Below are 24,637 nucleotides of genomic sequence, written 5' to 3'. Positions count from 1 at the left end.
GATGGTGTGCAGAAAGTGATGTGGGAAGTGTTATTCACCTCATCACATAATACAAGAACCTTGGGTCACCCGATGAAATGAATAGGCTGCAGGATTACAACCCCATACGGCAGGGGTTCTCAAACTTGTGATACCGTGACCCCCCCCCTCTCCATTGCTGCAACCAGCCTCTCAGTTGCTCGCGACCCCCCTCTAAGTTGCTCGCGACCCCCCAGGGAGTCAGGACCCACAGTTTGAGAAACGCTGCCATAAGGAACTACTTCTTCACACAGTCAACCTGTGCAACTAATTGTTAGGTGATGGACAGAAGTAAAAGTGGGATAAAAAATAATTAGAAAAGTTCATAAAGGATAGATCCATCAATGAATATTAGCCAAGATGGTCAGAGATGCAATCCCATGCTCTGGGTATCCCTAAACAGAAGCTGGGACTGGAAGAAAAGGGATGGGTCACTGTTCACGCCACTGAAACGTCTGGTACCAGCCACTGGCAAAAGCAGAATACTGGGCTAGATGAACCATTGGTATGACTCAATATGACCATTTTTATGTTATTGAAAGATAGGAATGTAGAGTCATAGTCTATCTCAATTCACCCACGGCAATTCCATTAACTGAACTGAGGTTTCACATAGGAATCAGCACCAGAATTTATCCAATAGAAAGCAGAAATAATGTTCTTTCTTGTATTTTTTTAAATGTTGGGGCTGATTGCCCTCTTGCTTACCTGAGTGTAAATTAGAAGTAATATCACTGAAATCAGTAGGGCTGTGTCTACACTGGCATGAATTTCCGGAAATGCTTAAAACGGAACAGTTTTCTGTTATAAGTATTTCCGGAAAAAGAGCATCTACACTGGCAGGCTGCTTTTCCGGAAAAGCCCTTTTTCCGGAAAAGCATCTGTGGCCAATGTAGACCGCTTTTCCGGAAAAAAGTCCTGATCGTCATTTTCGCGATCGGGGCTTTTTTCCAGAAAAGACTACTGTGCTGTCTACACTGGCCCTTTTCCGGAACAGTTTTCTGGAAAAAGGACTTTTGCCCAAGCGGGAGCAGCATAGTTTTTCCGGAAAAGCAGCTGATTTCTTACAGTAAATCGTCACTGCTTTTCCGGAAATTCAAGGGGGCAGTGTAGACAGCTCGCAGCTTATTCCAGAAAAGCAGCTGCTTTTCCGGAATAAGTGGCCCAGTGTAGACACAGCCTAGGAGAACAATGGTGTAATACCAATGTAAATGAGATCAGAAGCAGCACTCACTACATATATTTTGTGACGTATGTTGCATGTCTTTCCAGTGAAACCTGACTATTTGCAACCTTGCACCTATTTCACAGCAACAACTCTACATTGGCTCGGCTATTGGAGTTTCACAGCTTCCTTTGCACCGCTGCGATGTGTATGGAAAAGCATGTGCTGAATGCTGCCTTGCTAGAGACCCTTACTGTGCTTGGGATGGCTCTTCGTGCTCGCGTTACTTCCCCACTGCTAAGAGGTAGGGACAGTTGCAGATGTCTGCTTACTTGCTGATCTCACATGTAATCCGGGGCTTTAGAGATTTTTCATAGGATGGTTAACTGGGGCCCTTTCTATTTCAAAGGCAATATATTTGTGAAAGTTACAAGTAATATCAAGTTTTGGTAAGTGAACATTGCCACTTCTTGGAATGTCTTGGAAAGTTTGTGATTAAAAAAAACTGCCAGAAAAGTGCCATCTTTGAAATAGAAACATACTGTCAGGAGAAATGTCAACAATAAAAAGTATGTTCTCCCTAAAATGGGAGAAAAAATACATGGGGGACTTGGTCCTGCAATCATTGCACACTGAAGAATACAGGTACTTAACAACTGTAACATCATTGTCCTACACTTTCAAAAGTTGTTGTGATGCCAACTGAACGATAAAGGATTTGGGGATCAATGAAAATGGACAGCTAGCACCTGATTTTCCATTATTCTAAAACTTGTGCAAAGACTGGCTATTCTGATCTGATTCCATTTTACACTTTCTTTGCTCTGATGTAAATGATTACATGATGTGCACCGTGAAGAAACATGAAGACCCATAAGTGAAAAACAATGTCCAAATTGTTTCTCTGTACTGTGGAGTAGTTGGTTGGTTTCAAGTTTTTATCCTCCAACAAAACTTTAGATCTATTCCTATTGAGAATTAACTTAAGGCAAAGGTTTATTATCTTCTGAGAGTTACTAGGGTGTAAAGCTGAAGAAATTAATTGATAAAAAAGGTTGCAAAAAGGATCAGAATTTGGCCCATGATCAGCATATTATCACCTAACTTTCAGAATATTAGGTAAATTATTGAAGAAAAAAAAAAAGCTCAGATGTTGATAATGTAAAAGGAAATGTCCCATATGTGTCTTAAACCAAAGGAGACATAAGCATTTACGTACAGATGAGCCAAACTTCATCTTGTAGCTAAAGTTTACAATAACTACAGCTAGAAATGTCATGTCCCAAAATGTATTTAATTTCGGGGAAGGATTGGTTGGCTGCTGGAGTAGGGATAATGTAACGAACAGTGGGGAGAATTTCCACTATAGAATAGATACTTCAGCTGGTGAGAACTGAAATGTCAACCTTTGTACCTCAAAGTATCCCAGGCAAACACTTAAAAAACACTGCTTATGGAACATGCATTCTCATTTTTGCATCAGTCTATTGAGATAATTTGAAGCAAAATAATTCTCCATAAGGAGGTAAAGAAGAGAAACTAAATACACCTGCTGCAGAATGACCATTACTGGGAAGAATTCAAATGCAATGGTCAAGACATTCCTTTAATTCCAGACTCCACAAGTTTTGGGAATGTTGTGTCTTGGTGCATGGTTTGCTTATAGCTGTTTTATTTATCTTTCTGTCTCATATATATTTCCCATTCAGTGTATCTTTAGGGAGCCTAAGTGACTGTTATGAAAGTCTACAGTGTGACCGTTTGACTGAATCTTGTGCAGATGTTTTGGAGCTCCTGTTTCCTAATGCTGAAATGTGTGATATTTGCTAACTGAAAACTTGATTCAAAATCCATTAATATTAATGTGATTTTTATGAGGCCTAATTCCTATACTAGAATTCTATAAAAAGTTGCCCTGTGGAATTTATGAAGGGGATGTCAAAATTGCATTTGCAGCTCATTTGGACCTGGGTGTAGTTCTGAGTCACCCATATTGCAACTAGCTTTCCATGGAAAAAAATACAGGGAAAATATCCAGCACTGGAATGAGTGTGTGAGAGAGATGATGTATATCTTCAGAATGTGCTCCTAAGCACAGTCATGTACCCTCAATTAAAATGTTTTCATGACCTTTTTGGGTTATTACTTTGGAAAACATAATAATGAGTAACATTATCAGACGTGTCTAAGTCCCACTGACCATCTGTTTACAGTGCATTTCAGTGGGATTTTACACCCAAGGTGAAGTGCTCAAAACTGCGTAAGTAGCATTTTCAGAAATAAATTAAAACTTAGACTCCTTAATCCCTAAATCACTGAGGGTATGTCTACGTTTTCTCCCTAGTTCGAGCTAGGGATGCAAATGTAGCAGACCAAAAAATGAGGAGTAATGTTAGTTTGAACCAAGGGGTTTAAATCGAACCAACGTGTCCAGGAGCACACTTCCTGGTTTGAATCAGCTGTTGAGCAGAATAACAAACAGGCAAGATTATGCTAATGAAGCGTGGGATATTTAAATCCCCGCTTCATTAGCAATTTCGGTTCGCTACATTTGCATCCGTAGCTCGAACTAGGGAGCAAGTGTAGACGTACCCTTAGAAAATAAGACTTGGGGGTATCAGTTGTAGGACTTGATTCTGGATGTGTGGGAGAATTTTTTTACACTCTTTATGGGCACATCTACACTACACGGAAGATCAATGCTGCTGCGATCAATCTTCCAGGGTTTGATTTAATGGGCCAAATGTGAACACACTACATTGAACTTAGTGGGTGCTGCTGTTGGCACCAGTATTCCTTTTCCTCATGAGGAGTAATGGAAGTTGATGTGACCGTTTGCTCCAATTGGCCTCCCACTGTAGGGATGGAGTGGAAATGCAATGTAAAATGTGTCAACTCTTATTTCGACCTTCTGATGTAGTATAGACAACTTCTACAAGAAACAGTGCTGATCTGTTTGAAATCAAAATTGTTTGTGAGAAGAGTGATTTCCAAAAAAAATTCCTTTTCTGAAATATGAACATTTGTATGGGATGTGACAGCCATTTTCCGGCACATTTCTCCCTTCACCCAAAGTTTGTTCAGACATGCACAATATGCAATAGCCTCATGGCATTATGAAATTTCATCTAGCCTACCAGGGAGAACTAAGGAGATGCACCATGAAATCTGTGGATGAAGAAGTTCTGGGTTAAATATATAAGTATTGGATTAAAAGTTCAATAATGCATAGATGTCATTGAAATTTATGCTCCTCTCTGCTTAAATTGCTTTTGAAAATGAAATTTAGGTGGTTTTTATTTCAGAAAAGGGAATTTTGTGGAAATAACTCTCTGCTCACAAACAATTTTGATTTCAACAAATCAGCATTTTTTCACTGTGTGTGTCAAAAAATTCCCACCCAGATCCAGAATCAAATTCCACTGCTGTTAATCTCCAACAGAGAATCCTCTGCTTTGGGGTTGTTAATGAGTGTGCTTTAGCTGATTTTCACTCTAAAGATAGGAGCAGTAAGTACAGATCTCTGCATTGCAGAAACCATTATGTTTGCTTCATTTGGACCATTGTGACTAGAGGGTGAGATCAAGTGTGGCTCTTACAAGGATACTTCACTTTTTCACATGTGTCACTGGATGTCCTAATCTGACATCTCAACATTGTTCAGCCACCTAATCCTCTTTGCTCTCTCCTGACTTTGCAACCCTTCTGTTTTTCTCCTATTCTCCAAGTAAAGTGCTTGTTCTCAAAACACATCTTTGTTTGTCCTGTTCTTTTCTTCTTTTTTAAATGAAACTCCTTTCCATGGGCTGAATTGAGTTTTGTACCACAGCTGTTTAGGTAGAAAAGACACAGACAAAGCAAGCACAACAAATGCAAATAAAAGAGAACTGTATTGTTTTTCTTTAAATATAACATTTTTCAAACAGATCAACACTTTATCAAAGAGAACAGATGGAGAGCAAATTGGAGGTAGAATATAAAGTTACATTAAATGAGACTGTGATAAGAACTAGAGGGGGCCTCAAGCTGCAAATATGTAAATCTGGACCTTGGATACACTATGTTTCAAGGACATAGAATTTTAATTCCTTCTATACTAAAGGTGAAAGCCACTTGCAAAAACTTGCAAATGCATTTAGATCCAAGATTTTGGTTAAACCAGACAAAATTTGAGTTACATATTATTCTATCCATTTATAAATACGTTATGTCCTTAAATATTGCAGTTTGCCAACCAAGACACTTGCTTATAATCTAGAACAGGGCAACTCAACTTTGGAAGCCCTCGGGGCCACAATGATATTCACAGCACATGCCAAGGGCCGCAAATTAAGTGTGGTTGCATATACATGCAAATGTGTATGCAAATATATGCAAATAGCTTCTTTCACACTGATGGGCATGAATACAAAGATTAAGGCAAGACTACACAACACGCAGGCCCCATTTAAGTCAGTGCTGCTGATGTTAATAAAATGCAATGTTTACCTGATTTCCACCCCTATGACAGCTCTGGAATGCCAATGACAGTCCAGGAATTTAACTACTAAAATGCATATCAACAGAAGACTATTATATTTACTACTTCTTTGTTTTGGCTCCCACCCACGGGCCACATTGTTGAGCCCCATGTAAATCCAAACTGCACCACGGGCTGCATGAGGCCCATGGGCCACGTGTTAAGTAGCCCTGATCTAAAAGAATCTAAGGATAAATGTAGACTATTTAACATAATTTCAGTTTGTAGACAAGATGGTGCCATTTTAAATTACTTGTATTTTCAATATATGTGTAACAGGCAGCACTTTGTACATGATGGACTCTTATTGAGCTATATTTCAACAGACCAATGAATTTACTCATAACCAGTGTTTTTAGGGTGGGTTGTTATACATTCACATGCATTTATCAAGACTGGATCCTTAATTTGAGAGTTTATCTCAAATGTTTATATGTTATATGTTATAGAATACAATAAACTATGAGTTCCCTTACATACTATGTTCAATGTAATGTTGCATGCTCATTAAAGTGTAAATAATTCTGCCCTTATTTTTTGGATTATGTAACACAAATATGTATTTTCATCTTGAGAGAGTGAATAACATTTTCCAATGTGATTTTTTTTTTAGGCGTACTAGACGACAAGATATCCGAAATGGAGATCCACTCACTCACTGTTCTGACTTGCAGCATCATGGTAAGTTATAGATATTTTGTTTAAGAACAACCAGCAGGCACATAATGTTCAAACTGTGCATTATTGCCCTGGGAAGCAAAATTATGAAACAGGAGTGAAACGATGTTCACTATTCCTGAAAATTTAACTTGCTTTTGATGGTTAACCTAATTTTGATTGCCTGTAATAATCAGATCCAGGATTCAGTACACTCTTCTTTGCAAGCTAATAACACATTGAAACTTTTTTGATGTTTCTGATGCAGCTGATGTAACATAGGAAGAAGCTTCACATATCATATGGGAAATGATCATAGTGGCCATCCCCATCATCATCACCATCATTATCAACATGCAGGTTTCTATATCCAGGGGTGACCACTTGACAGTGCTATAACTGAGGATCTAACATACTGACTCAGAATTGTAGTGAAACAAATGGTTGCAAAATCTAATACAGCGGTTCTCAAACTTTTTGGGCTCCGGAGCCCTTTACACGTGTAAAAATTTATGCGGAGCCCCAGCGGTCCATTGATTGTATGTGTTGTAGCTATTGATGTTTCCAGTTTGTCAACCTCGCAGAGCCCCTAGAGATGTCTCGTGGAGCCCTGGGGCTCCACGGAGCACCGTTTGAGAAACACTGATCTAGTACATTCCTGGGACCAGGGTTGTTCCCTGTAATATAGTCAGACTGGGCTAATTTTAAATAGGCTAAGATTTCTACACTTGTTTTATCCCTCCTTTTGTTGCTGATTGTAGGGACACCACAAGATGACAAAGACGGGCAGAGCACTCTGGTCTAATGCATTTGGTAAAAATGTGTCCCTCCTCTGATAGAGCTGCTGCTTCTGTAGTCTCAGAGGTAGTGCAGTGAGATCTCCTCTCCCCGCCCATGGACAATGGCAATAGGGAAAGAACTCAGGATGATACTGCTGGGTACGTCTACACTGCATGCTTATTTTGAAATAAGCTATTCCGGAATAGTTATTCCAAAATAGCTTATTTCGAAATAGCACATCTATACTGCAGGGAAGCCTCAAAATTAGTCAGAGGCAGGCTTCCCTCATGTGGATGTGCCATCTCTATTTAGAGCCCCAGGGGACACTGGGGAGGAATAACTTAGAATAGCCTGATGAGGGACTATTTTGAAATAGCAGCAGTGGAGCATCTACACACACCTTATTTTGAAATAGCTATTTTGAAATAGGTGTTATTCCTCATAGAATGAGATTTACAGATTTTGGAATAAGCCATCTGATATTTTGAAATTATTTCAAATAACAGAATGGCTGTGTAGATGCTCGCATTGTTATTTCAAAATAATGCTAGTTATCTCGAAATAACAGTGCAGTGTAGATTCATCCCTGCCAGACCGGGGGGTGATGCTGCCTCTCCAGGGCTCTCTGCATGCTGCCATTGGGGATGAGATGCAGAGGAGCTCTGGCTCAGGGTTGGGGGTGGAGAATGCCATGAGTGTTGGAGCTGGGGAAAGAACCCTAGTGGCTTGGAGAAATGTGTTGCCACTTCTAGAACTTTTTCATTGTATAGCCTGTGTAGTCCCCACTGCGCATCTTGAATCTGCCACCTTCAGTTTGTAACTGTGTAGGACAGGGCTGGACTGGCTCCGTCCTAAGAGCAAAGGCCCCAGCCCCACCACCAGGGATATTAGAATATAGTGGAAGGGGAGAGGTGCAGAAAAGCCCCAAACTCACCTAGCAAGTCAATTTTATGGCTCATCTCCATGTGAAATTCAATTCACATGCTAATGGACTCAATCGTGATATGGGCTGGCTAGGACACTACCTACTTCATAACCACTGAAGGTGCTAACAGCTCTGTGAGTGGTATCCTTCCTGTCTTAGCATCTGGCTATTTACTTTGATCTACTTGGCCTTAAGTACCCATTCTCCAGATACTTAATGATGCTCTGTCTCACACCCCCCTTCCTTTTTTCTTTTTTTCTTTTTCTCCTCCCTCTCCTTCCCCTCTCCTATTTATTTCGAGTTTTCATATCCCCTACTCATAACTCCAGTCATCTGAAGAAGTAGGCTGTGCCCTCAAAAGCTCATGATACCATCTCCATGTTTTGTTAGTCTATAAAATGCTACCAGACCAATTGTTGTTTTTTTCTGTAACAGACTAATTCAGCTATCCCCTGAAGCTCCTGGATATTTTGAGAAACATTCAGTAATGTTTTTAGATTTCACCCTGCAAATCTATATCTTGTTTGAGATCTTAAGTGGTAACCCTGCCTAGCTGAATGTATTTTCAAATAGTTAGTTCATCAGATCTTTGTTTTTGTAACGTCTTCCTCCAGGTGCCCCATTTTCTGCCCCACACTTCACAGCATCCTTATTCAAACAATGAGGACTTTACTTTTTGCTCTACATGAAAAAGAACACTTTGACGACAGTTCCCTCTGCTGGGGAAAATTGACCACTGTTGGTTCGGTGACATAAGTGATACTAGTGTTGGTTAAACCAATTAATAGACTTGAGAGATAAATGAAGTGCAGCTACCTGAACTTGGCAATACCTGGATCCCATCCATGTCTCTTCAACTACTTATCAAAACAGCAACTAATCCATGCTCACATGGCAGATTACACTACAGTAACATTGCTTATTTTTAGGGCTGTCAAATTATTAAAAAATAATCACAATTAATTTTAAGATTGAAAAAATCATGGTTAATTGCAGTTTTAATTGCATGTTAAACAATAATAGAATACCATTTGTTTAAATAATTGTGGATGTTTTCCATTACAACACAGAATACAGTATGCACAGTGCTCACTTTATATTACTTTTAATACAAATTAAAAAGATAAACTATAGAAATACATGTTGGACCTTCATGGTCTGGCACCCTTGGGACCTGACTGGTCCTGGACGAGGGAGTTTTCAGGACCAGGGGAGGTTTGGGCTGGGTGGCCCAGCCTCTCTGCTGGGCTCCTCTTCACAACTACCAGGGCTCCTCTCCCCAGTCTCCTGGCCTACAAGCTGCAGCAGCCCCATTGGAGTTCCTGGTGGCCATTCCAGCCTTGAAGCAGCCTTGCCAGAGCTCCTACCAGTTCCACCAAGCTTGCAAGAGTCCCATCAGAGCTCCCAGCAGCCTCATGGCAGTTTTAATGCTTCACTCGAGCTTCTGGTGGCCCTGCTGGCTATGAGCTCCACAGCCCCATGAGATCTGGCTCCCCCACTGACTTCCCTGCCCCATCGGCTATGGGTTCTGGTGCTTTGCGTGCTCCACTGCCTCACCAGTTCCGACAGTCTGCTCCCATATGAGCTGCTGGCAATCTTTGCTGCTGGCACTCTCTAGTCCTGCAACACTACTCCAGTTGAGGCTGTAACAGTGCAGAGTAGAGTGGAAGAATTAAGCAAAACACATGATGTAAAACACTCCTGATAATACATCCAAGATTGATATTTGCTTTTTTTCCAAGTGTTACATTATTGATGAATATTTAGCTTTCTTCTAGGCAGTCATTTCCCATTTTGTATGTGTGCAATTGATTCGTCTTCCTAGGTGAAGCACTTTCCATTTGTCCATATTGAATTTCATCCTGCTTACTTCAGACTGTTCATCCAAATAATTTAGAATTTTTAGCCTAACATCCAAGGCACTTGCAACCAAAACTTAAATTTTCATAGAGTGCTTCCCAGAGCATTCTTCACCCTACTTCTCCACAGAGCATGCTATGAAAGCCACCTTGGCAGGGGAGTTGAAAATATTTATCAACACTCAATTCCAGACTGGTCCAGGCTTTCCTTGCAACAACTCCCAGCTTGGTAGCCTCCACAGATTTTATAAGCGTACCTTCTACACTTTTTCAAATACCTCAGCAGGAGACCAGTGAAGGCAATATATCCTGGGTGAAGTAAAATTCAGTGAGAATATAAAGTTGGAAATTATTGGAAACAACATAAACATACAGAAAAATAGTTAAAATGTTTTGACATTGCCCTCTGGCTTTAGTTCCATAAGGCTTTATTGCTAAAAGACAATCGGTTCAGAATAATGCACATACTAGATAGCTTCAGTTGCTTGATCTAAATTGAAATTTTTCCCACCTTAATTCTCTCTTCTCCAGTTGTCACGTTAAAAAAATTGCTGTAATTTAAAACTAGGTAATGTTATTAGATGCACACAGTTTTGCAGCTAGAAATATGCATCACATATTGTACAATTGAGCTACTTGGTTCTATGGAAAATCCCTTTAAGCAAGGTGTAGTCAGTTATTTTTGGTCAGGATCCAAATTTCTTGGGCAGGTCGTAGTCAAGTTCCAGTTGAGGAAAAGGAAGAGAAGGAGGAGATGATGATGATGATTGATTGATTGATTGATTATTTTGGGGTCTGTTCAAAAGCATCTGTTTGTCCAGACATGGCCTGCAGTCCACCTATGGGCTACCCCTGTTCTATATTATTTTTGGTGTTGACCCTGGCACTCTGTTGGGTATTAGATGCAGAACGAAGTTCTTCTGCATTATAATTATATGCTCTGGTGGTCCTTCCATCCACTCACACTTCTTAGCATTCCTGTGCATTCACTACTGATTGATTCTCTCTCCTTGTGCCAGAGAACTGCATGAAGAGATAATATTTTTCATATGCGAGGCTATGTCTCGACTGCAGGCTTCTTTCGGAAGAAGCTTTTCCGGAAGAGATCTTCTGAAAAAAATTCTTCCAAAAGAGAGTATCTACACAGCAAAAGTGCATTGAAAAAGCGATCTGCTTTTTTTAAAGATAGCGCCCACACTGAAAGGACACTATCTCACATGTAAGCTGTGATTACTGTGGATGGAGTGGCCAACAGGGCACCTGTGCTTTTTTCTCTTTCCTCTTCTTTTGAAAGAACTCCCTCTTCCCTGTTCACACACGCCTTTTTCCAAAAGAGCTCTTTTGGAAAAAGGCTTCTTCCTCGCAGAAAGAGATTTGCCAATGTCAGAAAAACCTCTCAGTTCTTTTGATATTTTTTAACAAATGTGATTACAGTGTGGACATAAGTGAACTTTTTTCCGGAAAAACAGATGTTTTTCCAAAAAAACTCTGTGGTGTAGACATATACCCTAAGTAAAGGATGATTTCTTACATGTAGTAACCCCCTTTTCAAAGACAGTACAGAGCAAATTTCACCAAAAAGCCTTTGACTAAACCAGCTGAATATCCTCTGACTGAACCAGCTGAATATACCAGCTGAGTGGGATACCGAGAGGTTATGTACCAAACCTATTACCTGGATGTGTAAAGAAATTAACTTCAGTACCACAGTAGAACATGAGCACAGGGAACCAGATATTGAAAAGTGCAAAACACCCACAAATTTCATTAGAAGACGTCTTTAATGCTTAAGGCAACCATTCACATTTGATCAAATATTAAGTTTAGAATCCAGGAATCGCAGTCATAAACCCATGAATTCTACTGCTTCCGCTAAAGGACAAGTCCCCCAGTAGCAACTGTAGTGGATTCATTAATCTCTTTTTTTTTTAATTACCATTAAATGTAGAAAAGCTCCATGTTGTCTTCATACTAGTTCCATCAACAGGCACTTAGAGCACCTCATGGAATTTGGGCTTATGCAGACACACATCATTTGTGTAACGTAGTTTCCCATTCTAAGCACTTCTGTTGTATCAGGAGTAATGTATTAATCAAGATGGTCATTTGATCCTGTCATTCGATTAACTGGGAATTTTGTCATTCTGGCAGAATTTGGGTTTGAATATCACAGCCAGCTTCATGACTTACACAGCCTCCTGATTCTCTTAACTACTCCTCTGAATGTTTCTTCCTTTAATTTTCTTTCCCTGCTTTTCTCCAATCTTTCCATCACTTCTAGGCCTGTTTCCTGCTCTCTTGACTACTCCATCATTTCACCACCTTCTTATTCAGATTATCCCAATACTATTTAACTCTGACAACCCCTTCTGCCTTCAGCAGAAATTAGAGTTCAAAGTCCTGTTTGATCAGCAACACACGAATGCAAGTTTACTGTCTTTAATACATTTTCTTGGGCTATGTCCTAATTTAAATGAACTTTAGTGATTGAGCTTCCATCACTGAAGGTTTGCTGCAATCTAGAACAGATCTCACCCTTAGTCTTTTCACATAGTATTCAGCCTAAGTTTTTCTCTGCTAAATTTCATCACATCTTTTCCACTTATACAAACATGGTTGCTTCACCCACTTCCAATTTCTCTGCTTTCTTGACATGTATGTCACTTCCCTACTTCTCCAAGGTTCTACCCAGTCCTCTACAATGAAGTTTTGGGCTGCCTTCAAAACTTTTGCTTCTCCTGCTCTTCCCCTTTCTTTGCTTTCTCACATCATGTCTCCCCTGATGATATCCCCGCACTCCCACCCATAACACATTTACATAATGCTACAGATTGCTGATGAATCCAAAAATTTGCCTCACTCAGTTTATTTCCATATTATCCTATTTGCTTGATCTGAAGGCTCACAATCCAGCAGAGAAAAAGTAAAGCAATACATTTTCTGTATGTTTGTAGGTACCAATTTCTCTCCAATCCCTCTTGGACTTTTAAGGCTGAATGTCAATTAAGGAAAAACATATGATTATTTTGTCAACATATGCCACTACCATGGTTTTTGTTCTTCTCTCTGTCTCAGCAGTTCAGAAACAAGACTGTGTTTGCCGAATAAAAAAGCCAATAGAGTATAAAGATATTGTGGAATCAAACAACCCTTGACATAAGATTACTCTGCAGAGGTTTTTAATTATACATTTTTCCCTGATTTAAAAATATCAGATTCTTTAAAGATTTCCTATACTAAAGATCAAAAGGGTAATATGGAAACCACCACAAATAATGGCAAAAAAGACAGGAAACCCCCTGAGAGCAACAGTGTTAAATAGCTTAACAATCCCTTTCTCCCTATATAGTCTCCATTATTATTGTATCACGTAAATCCATAATAATTTAAAGAGCTAAGGTGGAGCATTGAAATATGATGCTTTACTGCCTCTGTGGTATTGGAGGACAATCAAATGCTATATAACTCCTATAGCAATGTGATATTTCCAGCATTCTTGTTACTAAAGGAAGTAATTTATTTAACTTTTCTCTTTCTTTTCCCTCCTCCCATAATGTCTGTTTTATTAGTTTCATTACATTTCCATAAATTATATCACAAGAGGAAATGATTAACTGAAGATTGTTTCCTCAAAAACATTATTCCTGGTCATTAACAGCTTCAACAAACTGCAATGCTATATAATCTAAACACATTATTAGTACTTTTTAAAAGTCTCATGTTTTATTACTTTGCTCCAAAGAATTGTGTTCATGAAGCCCAGGAGGCATCATTACAGACATTGTGAAGCTACCCCCCAAAAGTTCTCATGGCATAAGTTTGACCATAAAAAGTGTTTGTTGTGCCCTAGATGTTGATTTCTTGAAAGCTAACAGGGTTGCGCAAACTATTCACAGTGAAATTTCTTAACTTCAGAAGTTTAGGTTTTTACATTTGGTTCTTAAAAAAAAGCACAGTAATATTTGAGAAGATAGGAACTTTGGTCAATACTATTGTTTTAGGTGTCTCCATTTTAGGGTGCACATTTGAGACACCATAAGGAGACCTGATTTTTAGAGTGGGAGTGCGATTTGTTGTAAGTTTTGCTGCCAGTACTAATTCCGTCTGATTTTCCACTGTTTGGGGAACATTCTTAGTCATTTACACCAGGCAAAGTGGGCACAAAATGTTGGCACCCTTATACACCATAGAAAACACAAACTTTCTCATTCTAGACATGAGTCTAAATATATTTTGAAAAGGTGCTTAGCTGTGGAGAATCAGGTTAATTGTTGTGGCGTATGCCAATAAAACTAGTCTGGAATATCTTTCCAGGATGGAGCAATGAAACTATTTACCAAAAGAGTAAATAAATATGACAACTAGGATTTTCTTTTCTGATAATTTTCATTAGCATTGGCTTTTATTCCTTCTTTTCTTGCCTTACAGATAACCCAAGTGGGCAGAGCCTTGAAGAAAAGATTATCTACGGAGTAGAGAACAGCAGCACTTTCTTGGAGTGCAGTCCAAAATCTCAACGTGCTCTAGTTTACTGGCAATTCCAGAAGCAAAATGAGGACCGAAAAGAAGAGGTATGGTAGAATGAATTCAAATACATGTTCCCCAGTGTGTCACAGCTAAGAATACCAGATTCAGGACAAACTGCTTAGAAATAAGGCAGACTCATCCCCAAACTCATGATTATTCTATCATAAGATAGATGAAGCCAGTAACAGAGGTAATCTTCTTTCTCACTGTGCTGGTTAACAATAAGTTACCACCCAGACACTGGTTTGTATGATTGATGAGTGATTTCTGAAAACCAATGTCATCACAATATAGATCAGTCATATAGCCAGGCCAATAATCATGCAATTGCCAGTCCTCTATTATCTAATATCTAAGGGTATGTCTAGACTGCATCCCTCTGTTAGCAGAGGGATGCAGATTAGGCAGGTCGACATTGCAAATGAGGCAGGGATTTAAATATCCCATGCCTAATTTGCATAAAAATGGCCGCCACATTTTGCTGACTCAGCACTTTGTGAGCAAAAAGCAGCAGTCTAGAGCAGGATCTGTCGAGAAAGAAAGCCTTTTTCCACAGATCCTGTAAACCTCCTTGCAGGATATTTGAAATAGAGGGATATAGTAAATATTCATAACTTCAGATACAGTGATGCTTCATGGATTTGAACAGGATGATTATATGTGATAGATTGTAACTTTTCCATTTATACTTTACATGGCATACCTTGTGGAAGATTTGTTGCAGTTGTCTAACCGTAGCAATATTAATTATATAAATGGTCATATTTCAATCATACACCATCATAACATGCAATATAGAAGCATCAAAATATAGCACTGGAAGGAATCTTAAGCGATCATCCAGGCCAGCTGCCTTCACAGAGGCAGGATCAAGTATACTGAGACCAACCCTGACAAGTGGCTGACTGGCTCTTAAAAGATCTCTGGTGATAGGGACTCCACAATTTCCACTAAAAGCTTATACCAGTACTTAGCTATCCTTATAGTTAGAAAGAGGTGTTTTGTTTTGTTTTGTTTTGTTTTGTTTTGTTTTGTTTTGTTTTGGGGGAAGATATCTAACCGGAATCTCCCCTGCTGCAATTTAAGCTGATTACTTCTTGCAGTACCTTCAGAGGACATTGAGAGCAATTGAACACCAGCCACTTTATAATAGCCCTTAAGGCAGTGGTTCCCAATGTTTTTTATACCGGAGACCAGCAAACACATTCAAAAACTTTTGGTGGAGCAGCATAGAAACATTTTCATATTCATTATGGTAATTAATGTATTTGCATAGTTGCATATTCATTGCGGTGATTGGTTTTAAGCAGTCACGTGTTATTTTCCATTGCAGCTGTACACACACAATACATGGCATTGTAATGGATTTATTATTATTATTCCTCCCCAACAGTATTTGCTGTAACACATCACTAGCTACCCAAAGTAATTTATTAAAGCAGCCCAACAAAACATGAGACTGCCACTGGAGAGAGAGAAGAGGAAGGAAGCAGGGAACGGAGGGCTGCCAGCCACCAAGTCTTTTTTTTAAAGATGCTCAACAAAACGTGGGACTGCTGATGCAGCGAGGGAAAGGGTGATCTGGCCCCCTCCCATCCCGGCCACATCCTTACTCTCTCCCTCCTTCCTCCTTAAGTCCCCTTCCCTACCAGCACACTCTTGCCTGGACTCACAGCAGGGAGCTTCTACTGCTGAGGGAGTGCCCCTTCCCAGCCCGCAAGTTCTCTGCGGGCTGGGCTCAATTAGCAGCTCCACGGCCACGCTGCCATGCAACCAACAGGGAACCCTGCCGAGCCAATCATCAAGCCATGGGGGCGTGGTCAAGCAGTGTGCCGTGGCCCAGCAGCCAGCAGTTTGTGGCCTGGTACCAGTCCATGGATTTTTTTTTCTTGCTAAGTGCAGAACATTGCACTTGTCATTATAGCATTCTATCTGGCTGATTTCAGATCAATTGCCCAACTTTTCAAAGTTGTTTTGAATTCAAATTCTGTCCTCCAAATTGCTTGCATCCTCTCCCAAGTTGGTGTCATTTGCAAAATACATAATCATACTCTCCACTCCTCTATCCCCATCGTTAAAAGAAATATTGACCAGTAGTAGGTCCCATCCTCTTAAATCTCACCTGTTCTCCATGGGTTCTTGAAGATATTAACTGAAATTGTTTCAGTTCAACTGTCTTTCAAAAATCCACGTAAACTCCAGCCCTTCACCTAAACAAGAACAATCTTTGTTTTTTCAAATGGAGCCTTGCCTCTTTCTCTGTCGCTCATGTCTAGTCTGCAGGCTTCTTTCAGAAGATGCTTTTCCGGAAGAGAGCGTCCCCACAGCAAAAGTGCATCGAAAAAGTGATCTGCTTTTTCGAAAGATAGCGTCCATGTTGTCTGGACACTATCTCGCATTTAAGTTGTGATTACTATGGACGGAGTGGCCACCAGGGTACCTGTGCTTTTTCCTGGAGGCCTCTTCTTTCCAAAAAAACCCTCCTCTTCCCCATCCACACACATCATTTTCCGAAAGAGCTCTTTCAGAAAAAGGCTTCTCCTAGTAGAAAGAGTAGAAAGAGGTTTACCGCTGTTGGAAAAAGCTCCTCATTCTTTTGACTTGCTGTCAAAAGAATGCAATTGCAGTGTGGATGTAAGTGTAATGTTTCCAGAAAAACAGCCATTTTTCCAGAAAAACCGTGCATACTCTCTGACCCAACCATACGAGATATTTCATCTCTTCCATTACACCAGACTGTCCCCATTACATGAATCCTCAAAGAGCTTCTCAACAGGAAACCTTCACCAGCTCTCCTTCTACATAGCTTGCTTTAAATTGACCAGAGCACCCTTTCAGAGCCCTCCCTCTGCAATGCTCAATGCAGACATTTGTAGGCAAAGATCGGACTGAACTGATATCTTGGCTCTGAACCCTCTTGAGCTTTGTAACAGATCAGGAGATGAGTTTTGTCTCTTTGATTCCACTCTGGAAACCCTCTTGAAGGCAACAGAAACTTTCAAGATATGACAGCGTCCTAACACTCACTTATTTATGCCAAGTTTGCCTGTAACGTGCCAAAGTATTCCCATGGTTAGGGAATACTACTGAACATTTATAAGAGATAATTGTTGAACTGTTTCCTTTTCTCCAAAACAGATAAAAGTGGATGATCATTTCATCAGGACAGAGCAGGGGCTTCTGCTACGGACCCTTCAGCGAAAAAACTCCGGCATTTATTTTTGTCATGCTGTGGAGCATGGCTTCATGCAAACTCTGCTCAAAGTGACTCTGGAGGTAATTGATACTGAACACCTGGAAGAGCTGCTTCATAAAGAAGATGATGGTGATGGTTCCAAGCCCAAAGAAATTTCCAACAGTATGACCCCTAGTCAGAAAGTCTGGTATAGAGACTTCATGCAGTTAATCAATCACCCCAACCTCAATACAATGGATGAGTTCTGTGAACAGGTTTGGAAAAGGGACCGCAAACAACGTCGGCAAAAACCCGCCAATGCCCAGGTGAACACGAATAAGTGGAAGCACCTACAAGAAAATAAGAAAGGTAGGAACAGGAGGACCCACGAATTTGAGAGGGCACCGCGGAGTGTCTGAGCTGCATTACCTCTAGGAGCCTCATCCAAGTAAAAACTTGTATAGACAGATAACTGGAAAAAAATGCAATATACATGAACTTTTTCATGGCATTATGTGGATGTTTACAAGGGTGGGAAGTTCAAACGATTTCCACCAGGTTTAAATAAAGTCCATTTCTAACTTTCCTGACAGACCTTCCCCTACCAGTTCCCAGACCGAGTTGCAAGGATGAAAACTCACCCTAGAACTTCCTTATTGCTCAACGAGTTCTGCAAAGAGTTCATCAGAAAGTTTTTGCTTTCTCCTTTGCCCAAGATAGAAAAGTGTCATGTTTCATGCTGCCATTTAAAAGGAAAGGAAAGCAAAATTCACCTGTCATCAGTTGTGCTACCTTTCCTGAACTTAACTAGAAAAGCCTGCCTGGACTAGCTAAGCTGATCAACATCCCAACGTTTGTATGGATGGAAGGATTTTTGTATGATATAAAGGGGCACTTGCTTGTGTGTTTTGGAAAGGTAAAAACAATACAGAACGGGATGGTCTGTGGAAATCTGAACACCATGAACCAGCCAGCATGCAGAGGTGGAAAAACAAAAAAATAGTGGAGTACACTGGCCTACTACTGACTTCTTTCATCTTTGATTTAAAGGTGTATTTTATTAAAACTATAATTTAAATGTACCATGACAAATATGCAGTAAACATTAGTTCTTTTCTAAAATAGAATAGTTTTTTTTTTCTTTTGGAAATATTGTACTTCCTAATTATTGGCAAAGGAAAAAAACAAATTATAATTATGAGCTGCTTTATTCTCTTGTTTGAATATTCTTTCAGGGCAGTAACACTACAGCTAAGCCCATTGCCTGTACTCTGACATTCTGTAGTACAAATAACTTCTATGCTATTTTAACATGAAAGTCTGTATGTAGCATGGAATTTTTTTGACTCTTCACCCCTCCACCATCAACACTGTTTATGAGAAAATTCAGTGTGTATAATATCTTGGTATGAATAGATTGAACCAATGAAAAGAAAGTAATCTAAATTCCATAAATAATACACAATCATTAATCCATGAGCAAAGCCCCTATTCAGTTCAGAAGGAGCTTCATTCACAACTCAGTGGTAGGGTATTGTCCAAAATTGGTTCTCTGTTCTCCATTCTTGCTGTGCGCTATGATGAGCCAAATGCAGAGAATCATCACAGAGCCAATTAAATGACAAATAGGCCCTTATATGGCATCAGCAATAGGGGTCAGTTACACCTATGCTCTTGTAAATTGGCATATTGAAATATATGCGGTTGCAACAATGGAGAATTTGGAACAGTATATATAATGTCCTTTGAATTTAATGGATAGTCTGTGCAATGGGGCTTCAGGAAAAGACAAGTACAGTGGAATTGTATTATAAGAACCTTTGTTTTAAAAATCTATGGATGATAGTTTTGGTCCACCCCAGTATAGGTATGTCTTTGGTCCCAGTTTTGTTGAAATCCATTCCCAGTTGTCCTGTCTCCCATATCTCATGTCACTATGGTCTGTAAACTCCTCTTGGCAAATACATGGCTTTTATGAACATCCGTGAGGAGGAGATTACTGGAGCCCAGGTCGTTTGCTAAAAGGATGTTTCTTGTTCGGAGGCTAATGGCCTCTTTTACTATTATTCACTGCAACTTGTTGCATTCGGGATTCACAATAATTATCTACATTCACACATACAGTGCAACACAAACTGCTGTCACACAGTCTCTCTCACCGTATGATCCAAATCCCTTTACTACTCAATTAAAAAAAAAACACAACTCTTCTTCCTAATTACTGAAGTATAGTTTCCATAGCAATGAGTTTTTAGTTAAGGGCCCAGTTCTACCAGGACTCTGTGTGGAACTTGTATCAGTTTCAGATATTTGTTAATATGGCTCACAGAACTTAAATGCGCTTGATCAGTGTTTCTCAAACTGTGCTGTGCAGAGCCCCAGGGCTCCGTGAGACATCTCCAGGGGCTCTGCGAGGTTGACAAACTGAAAACATCGACAGGTACAACACATACAATCAGTGGACCGCTGGGGCGCCGCATAAATTTTTACGCATGTAAAGGGCTCTGGTGTCCAAAAAGTTTGAGAACCACTACACTAAAGCATACAATCTTGCTATCATTTAATTCAGTGGCAAAAATCCTATCTCCCATATCTCATGTCACTATGGTCTGTAAACTCCTCTTGGCAAACGCATGGCTTTTAGGAACATCCGTGAGGAGGAGATTACTGGAGATTACTGATGCAAGATCAGGTTGTAAATCCCTGATTCAGCTAAAAACTGAAACAATTAACCTGAAAGCATGCACTTAAGTCCTTCTGTTTTCAGCATAGCACTGAAGAATATGCTTAACTTGACTTCTCTGGGACTTAAGCTGCTTAAAGTTAAGCAATATATGCAAATGCTTTGCTCAGTATAATGATGGGTGCTGGGAGAATTTGTATACTGGGGAACTGTGTGTGATTGAACCAAACTGCAAACTTTTTATATAATGGAAACCGCTTCAAGCCAGGGGGTGCTGCAGTGCCACCAGCCCCCACTACTAGTTCCAGCATCTATGTATGATGAATGTAAGCACATCTTTAAGCAAGTGTTAACAAACTCTCTTGTATCAGCACCCTACATGAGCATTAATTTCTCAGCTCAAGTGTTTGAAATTCATTGCTGCCTATCAGCTGAAGAAGTACTTTGTTGTACTTATGGATCATTGTTCAGTCTATTAAAGCTACTTTGTATCCCAAATCCATTAAAATAATGTTAAAAGTTTCCCCCTTTAACAAAGAGGACTTCCAAAGCCCATTGAACCCAGAGGAAATACTCTGATTTTATTGGGCCCTCAATTATCTAATTTCCTGCTTTGTAGATTTAATAGTGACTGTCCTCTATTAATTTCCCCTTGGCTATCTTCCCTTTTATAGAGACCCATTGAAAAGCAGATTAATTAGAGATTACTTTTGAAAACTGGCATTCCTTCACAGAAAAAGAAATACTCTGTAAAAGTTTATTCATTCTGTAAGAGCAAAATTATAGCAGCCAGGAGATTTTGCCATATGATAAATATTTAAAGGAAAGAAGCAGCCTCTGCAGATGGGTGTATAGTTTACACCTCCCGCTGAGGTCTGTGCATCTACTCACATAAGCAAAGGCTGAAAGGATCAGACTGAAAGAGGAAACAGTTGATTTTCAGGTTGATTTTAACCAGAGTGCACTCAGACAAGAATCTGTCTGAGTTACAACAGCATCTGATATTGTTTGAAATGAACTGATTTCAAAGACCATAGACTGTGATAAATTTGTGCATGGAAGGGTGACGTAGAATTTTGGTATAGTTCACACATCCTGTTTGTATTTTTTCTTAATATGTCACAATGTTACAAATAAAAGGAAACCGTCACTTTAACTCACCATCAAAAACCTCTAAGCCTCTAGTTCCAAGTTTTAGATGAACCAAGTAGAAGGTTATATTTAAGGTAAAGAGAAATAAATGATTTTGTTTATAACCAGGAAACATTATAGAAATTTTATTTAAAGATATAAATTAGCAAGAAAAAACGTTGATATCTTTCTACTACACTACCCTTGGGGTTTGCATGGACTGATGAAGACGGGAATTGGTCAATAGCTCATAATGACTGTATGGTTATGCTAAACTACAGTATCAAGCTAAGAAACTGCATCTTTGCAGAACAGAGTTAACTTTTGATGGCCCAAATGAAGTCACTATGTAAAAAAAATTAAAATGCATGTGAATGCGCATTTACGGATCCTTTTTTATGTATTATTTAGTGAATATCAATGGTATGTGTTTAATAGTTCAGTTTTTTGCTACCTACACATTAGCCAAAAGGGATGTAAATATTTTTGACTAGGGTAAGGAGGTACAGTATAAAGTACTGCTATCTAGAGGTACTCCATTTCAGTGTGTTCAACACAAGACTAAAATGCAAGGTTTTGTCACACAGTTTATAGGGTGGTTTATTTGCTATTTCGGTGCCAAAGTTATGTGCCATTTTGTAAGCACATTCCTCACTGGGTAGTAAATAATTCTACTTCCGTATTTATCACTGCAATTCAGATGGGAAATAGAAAACTGGAGAGAAAAATGTAATGAAACTGCTGCTGTAAATTATTTCTTTTAGCATGTATTCAATTGTTAAATAAACATTTCTTCAAAAGAATTGACATTGGCTGTCTCTATGTTTACATGCTAGGTTCCTTGTAAACTTCATGGAGGTATGGAGTGAATTATTGCCAGTAGAATGATATAGTTTTATATTAACTCTGCTTTCTAGGCCAAAAGCACTATTTGTTTTTAAGATGTATGTTGATTCTGCATAGAGATTTCGTCTAAGTCTATACTGGTACTTTACAGCACTGCAACTTTCTAGGTCAGGGATGTAAAAAACCACCCCTTCCCCTCAGCACAGCAATTTACAGTGCTATAAAGCATCGGTGTGAACCAGACTACAGCACTGGGAGCTAAGTGCCTAGTACTCTTAGCATCTCCCCTCGTGGTGATCATTTCCACAGGGCACTGGGAGAGGTTTCTCCCAGGGCTCGTACCATGGCCACACTTTCAGTTTTAAGGTTTCTGTGGCTGCACTTTAAACTTTTCTGTGTAGAAAAGCCCTAGTGATGATGAACCAAGAGACCAGAACTCTTAGCCTCACTCTGACTCTCTCTGCTGGCTCAAAGAAGTTTTACAGTCGGTCCTACAGTAATAGAGAGGTAGCCATGTTACTCTGATCTTGCTAAAACAAAAGGAAAAACTGTGTAGCACTTTAAAGACTAACAAGATGGTATAATAGGTGATGAGCTTTCGTGGGCCAGACCCATCATCTTCTGGAAGAGAACTGGTATGACCATATATACCAAAGTATATCACAATGAAAAAAGTGAACACTTTATTAAACTGACAAATCAGATTTAGTACAGAAGTTGGAGGGAGGGAGGGAACAGCTATTTATGAGTAAATGAATGTCTAATCAGGAGTGATAAGTGGGGAAGCTATCTTTGTAATGGATAAGGTATTAGCATCGTTGTTAAGGCCCATTCGTAAAGTGTCAAATTTAAGCATGAATGAAAGTTCTGAAGTTTCCTGGTGTAATCTGGTGTTAAAGTCTCTTTGAAGTAAGATGCATGTAGTAAGGTCATTAAGACTATGTCCAGGTAGGCTGAAATGAAAAGAAACTGGTTTTTCCTTTGTGAAGATGTCTGATGTCTGATTTGTGGGCATTAATTCTTTGGCGAAGTGTCTGAGAAGTCTGTCCAATATACTTAGCTGAAGGACACTGTTGGCATAAATTATATTTCTGGATGAACAGGAATACGTGTTGATCATATAACTGATATGGTTAGGTCCAGTGATAGTGTCACCAGAGTAAATATGTGGACAAAGTTGCCAATGGGGTTTGTTGCAAGGGAAAGTTCCAGGGTTGGTATTAAAGTGGTATGTCCTGTGATTATTGTTAAGAGTCTTTTTGAGGTTAGATGGTTGTCTATAGTAGACTATGGGTCTGTCCCCCAGAGCTTACAGCTTATGTCTACACTGAACTGCTACATTGGTGCAGCAGCAGCAGCGCAACTGTAGGGCTGTAGCATTTTAAGTGCAAACAAACCCTAATCAGACAAGAAAAAATACAAGGAAAAGGAAGTATCATTATCCCCATTTTATGGATAGTCAACTGAGTTACAGAGAGGATAAGAAACTTGCCCAAGATCAAACAGAGAGTCTATAGCAGAATCAGGGATTGAACCTGGAGCGCCTTATTCCCAACCTTCTGTCTATAGGACACTACTTCTGTTTTACCATCAGTAAAGTAGGCAGAGTATCAGTCACGCACAACACAGGGGTGCTGAAGATGGTTTAATGTCACTAAAGCTTTTTCCAGCTGAAATCCCAAATGATCTCCATTGCTCACCCCACCTTCCATCCCATATCAAAAGACTCAGCTAGGAGCTGTCAATCTGTATTGACACAATGGAAGAAGAGGAGACAGCAGAGCTACAGCGTATCTACTTTGCAGCCTTTTCCCAATCTAAGGTGAATCTTCAGTGTGTGTGCCATGCCACTACAGGATGGAGGATTGGTGTATCTGCTCTGTGGCCTGCCTGCCTTCCTCAAGCAGAGCAACTGTGCAACCCTGCATTGGGTACCATCATGGAATTGTATTCTGTAACACATAGAGGACTCAGACTTCCTATACAGTCTCCTGGCCTTATCCCATGCAGCACCTAGAGATGCCTTCCATTCCCTTCAAGGTAGGAGAAGGGTTTGGCTTTAATGCTCATTAGTAAAATTCTTTACAAGATTGAAGCACACAGTTTCCATGGTGATGAAATGTCCTATCTCCAGGATTAGCTGGGTGATGTATTGCCAAACACTGCATCATTTCAGTTCACCTCTGAAGAACACATGTTTGAGGGCTTTAGCTGTGTATCCTTTATGAAGAATGAAACACGCTTGGCTGTTTCCTTCCAGATGGGATTCATGGAACTTCCCATCAAATTCCTGCATGGAGTGTAGGATCCCAAATAATTAATCAGAGTTTGCTGCAGAGCAGAAACTGGAAA

General features: G+C 39.7%; 1 protein-coding gene across 5 annotated transcripts in view; it reads left to right on the top strand.

The window, feature by feature from the left end:
* The window catches only part of SEMA3A (semaphorin 3A), a 446,406-nt gene extending 424,164 nt beyond the window's left edge, over positions 1 to 22,242 (top strand). For all 5 annotated transcript variants that reach the window (XM_006117134.4, XM_075926288.1, XM_006117137.4 and 2 more), the window contains 4 exons: positions 1,330 to 1,487; positions 6,316 to 6,383; positions 14,352 to 14,494; positions 17,589 to 22,242. In XM_006117134.4, the coding sequence (XP_006117196.2) occupies positions 1,330 to 1,487; positions 6,316 to 6,383; positions 14,352 to 14,494; positions 17,589 to 18,044 (825 nt within the window). In that variant the 3' untranslated portion in view covers positions 18,045 to 22,242. The remainder of the gene's footprint in view (positions 1 to 1,329; positions 1,488 to 6,315; positions 6,384 to 14,351; positions 14,495 to 17,588) is intronic.
* The last annotated feature ends 2,395 nt before the right edge of the window (positions 22,243 to 24,637 follow it).

The sequence above is a fragment of the Pelodiscus sinensis genome, chromosome 1, assembly GCF_049634645.1.
Source record: "Pelodiscus sinensis isolate JC-2024 chromosome 1, ASM4963464v1, whole genome shotgun sequence".
In the NCBI taxonomy this organism is placed as follows: domain Eukaryota; kingdom Metazoa; phylum Chordata; order Testudines; family Trionychidae; genus Pelodiscus; species Pelodiscus sinensis.
This window is presented reverse-complemented; position numbering and strand designations above follow the sequence as displayed.